This window comes from Charadrius vociferus, unplaced genomic scaffold, assembly GCF_000708025.1.
Source record: "Charadrius vociferus isolate BGI_N301 unplaced genomic scaffold, ASM70802v2 scaffold43, whole genome shotgun sequence".
In the NCBI taxonomy this organism is placed as follows: Eukaryota; Metazoa; Chordata; class Aves; order Charadriiformes; family Charadriidae; genus Charadrius; species Charadrius vociferus.
Window position 1 is genome coordinate 2,861,860 of NW_009648043.1, and position 9,896 is coordinate 2,871,755.

A 9,896-nucleotide genomic window follows, 5' to 3' on the forward strand; every position below is an offset into this window, starting at 1 on the left:
GACAGGGGACACAGGCATTCGTTCGGGCTGTGTTTCCGCTACCCGCTGCAGTAGCTGAGGGAGCAGGAGCTGATTAGCCTCCCCAGGCGTCTTACCAAGGTGAAATATTCCAGAGGAAGTCACACAAATGCTTCTTGCATTCAAGACAGTTCAATGGCCTTAGAGAGCAGTCCCGGCACATCTCTGACACACTCTGTGTCTCAGCTTGCTCAGGGTGGTAACTTGTACTCTTCTCATCTCTCATTTGAAGAATTAGTCCTACCTGCTTTTTTGAGGATGGCACCAGGTTATCGCAGTCTGAATCCTTTCGTGCAGAAGGAGAAGTTGTAGGCAAGAATAGGTTTCTGGATAGTTTTGAAATGCTACTTCCAAAGGCACCAACTTTCACATGCGGAGTAAAAGACATTGCTCTTTCTTATAGTGAAGATGAAACAGATTACATCCAGTTTATTTATAAAAGTTTTATACACCTGAAATATCACAAACATTTACAACTTTCCTGCTTGCTTTGGAGTTCCGAAAAGACCGAGTTGTACAATTACACCGCTGTCTCCTTTGACTCCAATGTCTGTGGTGGCTTGAAGTTCAGTATCTCTTTATATGTAATGCCTGGAAAACAACAGAATAAACATAGTGTTGCTGGTCTAATCAGAAAAGGAGCTGCACAGACACAAGCAAGGTGCAACCCCCAGCATGGTTAGGCTCTGACCTAGGCCAGGAAGAGAGAGACCTCTTCAGGCAAAAAAGAAGAGAAAGAATACAAAAAGTAAGGGAATCAAGGATCATTTTTTCACTATTTCAGATCTGAAGAAGTAGCCCAATACTGAAATGTTATAGGTGCTTTCAAAGGGATGCGAGCATTGACTTTACAGTATAGGGGGCAATATCCTCAGAAAGAGCTACTGAGCACATCAGCTTTAAAAGTCAAGTCCTCACTTGAAAACGAAAACACAAACTTCTGACGTTAGATGAAAACTAGATTCAGACTTAAATCTCTCCTGAGATAGACATTTTCGCTCCCTCAGAGAACCTCACTTAAAATTGAGGTCAGTAACTGTTGCGGTCCTATAGAACTAATAGTTGAGGAATCTGTTCGCCTGTCCTATCCACTGGAAAGACCATGTTACAGAAATGCTTTCTTTCCTGTGTTGCAGAAGATGGGAGGACGGGGGAGGACGGGGGAGGACGGGGGAGGACGGGGAGTGACTAAAATTTAGCCTCTCCTGGGGAAGGGGGAGGAAGGGGGAGGAAGGGGGAGGGGGGGAGGGGGGCCTCTGTTAGGAGGCACAGAAGAAAGCTTTGGGGATTGTTCCAGGAGGACTTGATAAGAGGAACATTGGCTTATCAATAGGATTTCTCTATCTTAACACTGTCTACTTACACTGTTCCATCAAAAGCAGAGAAAATAATTTGTAAAGGGGAATATTACTATTTCTGGATGGCCTTTCTATCTGGTCATTTTTGAAAACATCACAAAAATAAACTCACGCTTCCACTCATCTAGCGGAAGATCCATGTTATCAAATGTGTCGTCGTATTTCTCAGCTTCAATTTCTTCCTCGGGATCATGAATTGGTTCAAAGTAAGGATGCATCAAAGCCTCAGCTGCTGTGACTCGCTTCTCTGCATCCAGCACCAGCATCTTCTCCAGAAGGTTTACAGCTATTGAACAGAATACAAACAGTGCATTCAAATCACACCACCGATTCCAGCTTGTACGCAGTAATGTTGTCCTGGAGATAATTCAAATAAATACACAGAGTTATAAAGCAGAATCCCTGGGTGTTCATTCTATAGCCACTGCGGCCCATCTGCATGACAAATAGTGTTGTGAGCAAACTGGGATGTGTACAAAGCCTGATGCAACACAGAGATGCTCCCTTGCTTCTGTAATGCAATACAGCCACATCACCTCAGCTAATGACTTCTCTGCTCCAGCACCACTGTGCTTGGGGCTTTCCCAGGTGTCTTTCATCACTGCCACCACCGTGTTGTGGTTCTAAGGTACATCACGACCTGACAGCAGCAGAATGAACAGGTGGTTGAGCAGCTAATGAGAACTGCTCTGTGTGTGATCAAATCCAAGCCCAAGTACACTCTGAAGTTCACTGAGGCAAGTCAGTTGTCCATGCTTAGAATCTCAACGCTGACTTTATCTGCTGTACGTTTTTGACCTCAGCCAAAACAATTCATGAAAATCTTCTGCGTTCCTCTCCAGTGAATTTTGGATCAGGTTCACTGTTGGACTGTAAAAATGGGCTAGTGTAAACAGATATGATGAATGATTTGTTTATTCCCTGTTTTTCTGTCCTGAAAGAACGTTCCTGGGTTGGGTGGAGCAGCTGAAAGGAAGAGGCAGCAGTGTGGGACAGGATGCTGCAACTCCTGCTTGCCACACCGTGGATTCTCTCCAGCCTTCTCTCTCAGACCATGAGCAGTTATTTGTTCTCTGTGTAAGGAGCAGCCATACGGGCACAGAAGTGATAGGAAGAAACGTCCTAAAAACTAAATGGAAATGTGTAGCTGAGGAAGTCAGTGAGCTAACCATGCAGTCAGGGTAAGACCTGCATATTAATCATGTCTATTTCTCCTGTATCTGAACATACAATTTTAACTTCTTAAACTGAGAAGATTCAATTATGTTAATTGATATTCTAATAAAGCTGGCTTTGTGGGTGTTCAAATCACTGGGGAACGGATAAGGTTTGGGCAGAGCCATCTCAGAGCTCTGGCTGTCTCGAGTCATGTCACAGTCATGCACACTTGGTATGTTCTTCTGGCTGTTTACATCTATCAAATCCAAGCCAGTGCTTCTCAGGAATGCACAGATGTTTCTCAGGATGTATTCATTCCATGACTAAAATGTCAGCTTTCTATTTGCTTGCATTTCTACTGTAGATCAGATTGAGCTTTCAGAGTTATATTTCAAATACAATACACAGAAAAAATTATTATATATATTTAATTTCTCAGGGCTCTTGAGAAAGCTGCTCCAGTAAAACCATTAAGCAGATGCTGGATCGGAGCCTAAAACACAAAATACTTCTTTTTTCACTCTTCTAAGAAATATCTGATTCCTGGCAGGGTCTAAACTTGGCAAAGTTCAGCCACTAAAATCAGTGTTATGAACTATGGAAAGCAAGAGATAGAAAAGCACAGGAACTATCACATAACCTATCACATCACTGATACTGCTGTTGCCTCCAATGCAAACACAATAACAAGACAAATTGTACACATCCACACAAACTGTCTTACCCAATGGATTTGCATACTTCAAGATGGATGCAAAATCTTTTTTCTGGACTTTTGGAAGGCTTTTGATATAGTTTTTTGCCTTAAAAGAAACATGAATATTAAATTAGACCTTTACTGCCTTTGTAAGGTGACAACATGCTTAATAGGTAACTCAACAACGCTTTGATAGCACATTGTACAAATGGATTTTTTTAGGGGTCATAAGCCCCAATTATATTTTACCTTCTTGTTGAAAAGAACTCTTTTTTAAAATCAAGCCTTAAAACTGTGATTAAGAAATAATAATGTAAAGCTTTAATTATTAGTGTATCTAGTATATTAATATACTAATATATAGTATATTAATTAGAATAAATATGCAAGCATAATTCGAAAGAATGTCATAGTGAGTTTACAGGAATCTCTAGAAGTGAACCTTGTATGGTAATTCATTAGTATTTAAACTGTATAGTTAGTCTAATGATTAATTTTAGGTTTTTTATAGTAGGGGCTTAAGGAGGACATTCACACAAGAATAGGAAACACCAAGTCAGAGACATCTGCAGAACAAGCGCTTTTTCTGAATAGGTTCATGTTTTCAGTACATTTCCATTAAAGGTAGTAATGCATCAGCTCAGTTGTTTATATGGTACACACTGGAAACTTTGAAGTATTTAAATATAAAGATTTTTCAAGTGTCCTGATCATTTGCTGTGCCCCCTTTATCTCCAGGAGCTATTCTGGGTGTGCAAAGCATTTCAAGGCAGAGATGTACCATCAGGGGTCATTTCAGTAGTCAATACATATTATGTCAGCCAGTCTAAAAACTGAGTATGGCGTAAGTCAAGTTAAGACCTGTAAAACAAGTTGACAAAGAAGAATACTCACATCTTGACTCTGCAGTTTTTGAACAAAATCTTGAGTTGGTGTACCTGTTATTTTCATTATTTCTGTGAGTTGGTCCAGATCTGAATACCAGAAATAAGGAACAAAGTCTTTCACCATAAAACTAAACACCTTGCAAAAACTGAGTTTCTTTGCTATTGGAGAATACAGCAAAAATCATAATGCAAGGACTGAACAGAAGACTTATAAAAGATGAGATGAAAGTTCTCAGTTTTTCTTGCAAAAGGCAAAGACTCTGAAAGCACTTGAAATTAAATAACCTGTAACTTGGGAACGCATAATTGAATCATCTGCAAACTCCTCTAATATTATCAGGGCTCCTCTATATTTTTGGTCAAAATCAGTCCAAAAGTATTGGAGGATCTGAACAATCAATACATGCATTGCATGCATCGCCCTGGTCTATCCAATAGCTGGGTGATGTAGAGACAGGAAAAGTCACAAGGAACATCAGGTGGTATGATAAACAGAAGAAAAATCAGAGGAAACTAGTCGGTGTTAGTTCTTCTCCATATTGAGACTTCAAGGAAAAAAAAATTAATCCCTCTCCTCCTAATTTTCTACATGCTTAGCTCAATTCCAGATGCTGAGATGTTAGAGACATTGGGGTAAAGCAACAGAACACTCCCTAGTCCTCTGTGTCCTAAACCAGCACAGATTGAAACAGCTAATATTGTTGCTGATTAAAGAAGCAGCACCATATTCACAGGAGGCTAATGCTGCAGAGAACAGCTTTATGACTCGTTTGCTACTCTGGTAAGAGCAGCAGATGAGAAGGTAGAAGCAATATCAGTGATTGGCACATAAGGATTCTACTAACCTCTGCAGAAAAAGGCAATGGTGGGTAATGCTGATGAAATAAATAAATAAAATCCCATACCAAGTTTGCAGGATAACTTACTCATATTACTAAAACAAAAATCCCTAGCTGTTAGCTGTTTTCTTATTCACCTACCCACAACTGAACCCACGGTTGCATTTCCCTGACAATAGGTAATACTGATTCATATACTCAAAGGCCAGCAAGGACTGTTACGCTGCAGTAATTTCCTTCGTAATACAGGATGCAGAACTTCAGCCAATAGTTTGGAAATCTCCAAAACTCAGTATGACTAAAATACTAGCTTTTCCACCCTTACATTTACAGTGCAACTTGAAAATTATGACTCATTCATTTCCTTATTTATGTATCGGAATGCTCAAGGTACTTTGGCAGGCATTTTAGTATTTTCTTGTTAAGAACTAATGCGTGTACTTAAAATCTGTACAGCTGAAATAATTTGATGTATGCTACTCTTCCATAGTTCTCATCATTTTTTGGTGAATGCAATCTTCCTTTTTTATCTTTTTCCTCACAAAATGAGAACAATATGATCCATGTAATGTACATGTAAGTACTTAAATACAAATATAACTAAAATTAAATAATTGTGATTCTGTAAACAAGTACTTGCAGATAAACAATTTATTGACTGGAACTCCACAAAGGGAAAAGCAGTGCAAAATGATTAGGCTGAGCTGTCAAACATATGAAGCTGGGAAACAAAAAAAAAAGTAAAAACTTCTTGCTGCCTTCTGTTAACATTGTCCTCTATTAATTATCAAATCTACTACTGTCAATGAAGCTGAGGTTGAATTACAGCTTAATCTTCACTATTTTCTTAATTCCTCAGCAATTAAATGATAGGACTAGATGTTTTTTTGTAAATCTAAAACATTCTACTAGATGTCACTTACATAACATTTTTTAGTAAAAGTCTCAAAAAGCATGAAATGGACTAGAATGTGCACATAAGTCCATATACTGCAGCAGAATTTTCTGTGCATGTTCTGGAGTTGTGGAGTCTATTACTAAAAAAGTCAAAATATGCCTTTTCTATTGTCACAGAACCTTCTACCTGACGACTTGAGATGCGATTCGAAGATCACCTCTCTTTCTCTATTGAAAAAGTTCAGTAACACAAGCTTTAATTGCAGATGTGCAAAAGCGGTACAGATATCAAATAACCAATCAATGAGAAAGGTGCAAGCCATTCTACTATTCAGTTCAATTTACGCTCATCAGTTTTTGAACAGACCTACTGTATCACATAAGAACCTCTCATCATTTTCTTACATTAGTGTCATAAATTCACTGAAGGATACGATCGTTTCCTTTGAACAGAGGCCTCCCTGTGATCATCTCAGCCATTATACAGCCCACAGACCAGATGTCAACTGAAAAAAAGACCAGCAGTCACATTAAATTGCTGAACACTTAACCACTTAAATGTACATAAAGTTTAATTTTAAAATATGTTTTAAGACATGTAAAATTTACCTTTATAGCCTGCTAGAAAATAAATGTGTGCCTTACCAAGCATGATGAACAGTACAGGCAAAACTACCAGCATGTCTAATTAGCAAACTGGAGATAATCTGATAATGTGAGGAATCAGTTTCTCAGTAACAGGCAGATGCATGTGGGAAGTAAATTTTTCAACGTCTTCAAAAACTTCCATAGTTACCCTAGAATTACTTGAATCCCCTCCTTCTGCCATTTTCCCTGTCTGTTCGAGTTACAGCCAGCACGTCTTAGCAGGAAGATGACAGTCAGTGCAGAATGCAATAATGTAGACCAGACTGTCACATCTGTATACATTTGCATCACTTTTTTCCCAACCACTTTGGCACTTTCTGTTACTCAGAAAATACACAAAAAAGCCCCCAAACTCACAACCACCAAAGGATTACCTGCAATTTATTTACAAGGAAGTTTTGCATAATTATATTATTATTTCCACCTGCAATTTATCATTCACTTCAGAAGCAAAGACTTGCTTATATGTTGCCTAATTCAGTGAAGGCTTCAGCTCTGCCAGAGAAGAGATTTCTGACCTCATTTCTGAAGAGATGCTGACCTGTTTGCGTATAATGCATCCAGTTAAGTATGACCTCTGGGGCTCTGTACCACCTTGTAACTACGTAGCCGGTCATCTCACTGTCTGTATGCCTCGCCAATCCAAAATCCAGAATCTGTAGTGGAAGAGCAAAGAACATCCTCATCAAACAGCTAGTTATCTATTTTATATAGGCTTTACAAATGCGGAAAATAAAAGAATTGGAGCATTCTGCAGAGACTGGCTTATTTTTGCATCTTTTTTTCTCATTGAAGTGTCTTATTCTCATTTGAAAAAAATCAAGACACAAGTGGCAAGGAGCTTTACAATATTTTTTCGTGTGTTAGATACTCCTATAGCAACACTAAAAGCTGTAAAACCAGAAAAGAGAGAATAAATTCTTCAATTATTAATTTAAAAGATATGGGTCCTATTCAATGAAAAAGTTCCCTGGCCATGGAATGACTATCATAGCTTGTTAGGGATAAGAGAACACCACCCATCTTAGATGGTATTCATTGCTCTCCTATCCCAGGTGGCACAATTATTCAAGAGTGTGTTTGAATAACATTCTGAAGTAAGGAGGAATTATTCTCTTTGTTTTATGAGTTTTCATCCACAGGAAGGCTTCCTCTGAAAACATACAACAAGAGTAGGGAATTACTATTACTTAGTCCCACTGAGTTTTCCCCAACCTACCACATCAGTTACAAACAACCCTCTGTAAGAAACCCAAGGTCTGTGCAATTTTTTTAAAGGATTATGCACAATTCAGCTTATTTCTATGACTCCCCGGTATTTATCTCAAGATAGAGCAATGTGTACAGCAGCAATATTAAAAATGGATGCTACAGCCTTTCATCAACTTCTACAAAATTGGCTGATGTAAAGGCCCACCTGTACAAACCTTCAAAAGATGGTGCCAAAAGATGCAGCCAACAGCCAATCGTGCTTGTAACAAGAAGCAGGGGCCTTGGGTAAGTAAACTCTACTCAAGATAAATCATCATCACCCACAGATACTTGAATGCGTAGCTTTGCATGAACAGCCGCTAGTTTCCATGTATATCAGGCATCATATATACTGACAGGGCAGACATTTTTACTAGAAGCACCCGTGCATTAGTATACCAAGAGTGATATGTTTGTAATGCTGTCTGTAATTAAACATCTTAAAATATTTCAGGATAGTTTCATCATTCCCTGGAACTAGCAGAAAGGAAAATTATATTTTCATTCATAGATCAAGAGTATAAAATGTTATGGCTTATCTTTATTGCCATACTTGAAACATCATTTCCATATCTTCCCCATAACTGCTGATTACCTACCAATTAAAAACCAGGAATAGGATGCCAAGGGAGAGACTTTTATTCTTACCAATAAAATACAATTGATTCAGCTGAAGTTACCCCTCAGAACTTTGGGTACTGAAGATTTACTGGAATCAAAATATTTGCAGTAACAAAATACATGTTTATATACAGCTTTCAAATTTACTCTACACATACAACACACATTATGTCTTCCCAGTAACACGGGAGGGGAGGGTGGAAGAAAAAAGTAAGTTTTACGTAATAGGTCAGAAGCCACATGTGGTACCATCTATTCTGTCACAGCTTTTTAGGCCTTTTCCATACTAAGGCTTGTGACACTTGGAGTTAGAGACAGCTAAAATACAATTTGGGTTTGTATTTTCATAAAAGCAGAAAACGACAGTGAGAATTTTTGTGCATTAACTTTGGGATTTCTTTTCATTTACATATTCATTAGGCTCAAGAACAAGTGTATCCTGTTAGTACTCAATATTAACACAGTACAACTTCAACAACAATCTTCACATGAAACTATTATTCTCATACTCCGAGCTTCAACTTTTCAGCTGGAAGTTCCAAAGCAATTTTCAGAGCAAGTTGGCAAATCCTTTTTATAATGCAGGAATTATGAAAGAGAGAGCTCTTTCCCCCAGCTCCTCAAGGACAAGCGCCCCTTCTACTCAGCAAACTTAATTTTCCTACCTTGCTTCAATAACCGTAACAAAAATAACTTGTAACTTCAAGACTGCAGAATGGGCAGTGATTTCCCCTAAGGCACCCTTCGCTACCACATTTCTGTTTCCGATGTAGCAGCTGGGAAAATCAGACAAGGGAGCCAGAAAGCTCATTGTGAAAAATAAAACTGGTTGCTTATTAATTATTACCAATTCAAGGAACTGTTCCAACTTGCCCACAGCCTCATCGCTGCCGGAGCTGATGCAAAGGAAGCTGCTGAGTGCACAGACATGGGGGAAAAGGGTCAGACTACCGCTGGCAGCGTGGTCCTGTGCTTTGCAAGCACGCTCTCAGAGCAGGGTCACATCCTGTCCACTGCACCCGAAGGCACATGGGGGAAGGCAGTTCAACGCCTTCACCGTCAGAGAGATCCCAGTTCAGTCCTCGCCGTGATATTTTTTAAGCACACTTCTCAACATATTATGGTTTCCTTTCTGTTCATAGACCAGAGCTGCCTTTTGACAATCAGTATTTCCTAATTGCAAATTTGCACTTTCCTTCTGCATGTGATATCAGAGCTTATCGTACAACTAGGGACAGCATAATTTCACTCAGAGAGTCAGGAAACAAAAACTAAAGCTTAACGCTACATTTTCTCGTCATGTCACAGAATTGTGGTCTGATACAGAATTATTTGTCTCAGTTTATCTAAAAGCTTAAAAATGTCCAAGGTAACAGAAAAACAAGTCCTGTTAAATAAGGAGATACAGTGATCTTATAACAGAAGAATGTCTTAGACCTGGGCTGCATCTCAAAATGTAACTGCACAGCTGGGGGAGGGAAAAGAAACATGTAAACTGTTTTTTTCTAGATTCTCTTCCCCC

At 38.9% G+C, this 9,896-nt stretch overlaps 1 protein-coding gene across 1 annotated transcript in view; it reads right to left on the reverse strand.

Annotated features, from left to right (window-relative positions):
- Positions 1-538: 538 nt before the first annotated feature.
- MAPK12 (mitogen-activated protein kinase 12) overlaps positions 539-9,896 on the reverse strand; it is a 46,052-nt gene continuing 36,694 nt past the window's right edge. The window contains exons 7-12 of the mRNA XM_009883688.1: positions 7,044-7,158; positions 6,289-6,360; positions 4,126-4,205; positions 3,259-3,337; positions 1,489-1,662; positions 539-609 (exon numbers count right to left, since the gene is read on the reverse strand). Coding sequence (XP_009881990.1) covers positions 539-609; positions 1,489-1,662; positions 3,259-3,337; positions 4,126-4,205; positions 6,289-6,360; positions 7,044-7,158 — 591 coding nt within the window. The remainder of the gene's footprint in view (positions 610-1,488; positions 1,663-3,258; positions 3,338-4,125; positions 4,206-6,288; positions 6,361-7,043; positions 7,159-9,896) is intronic.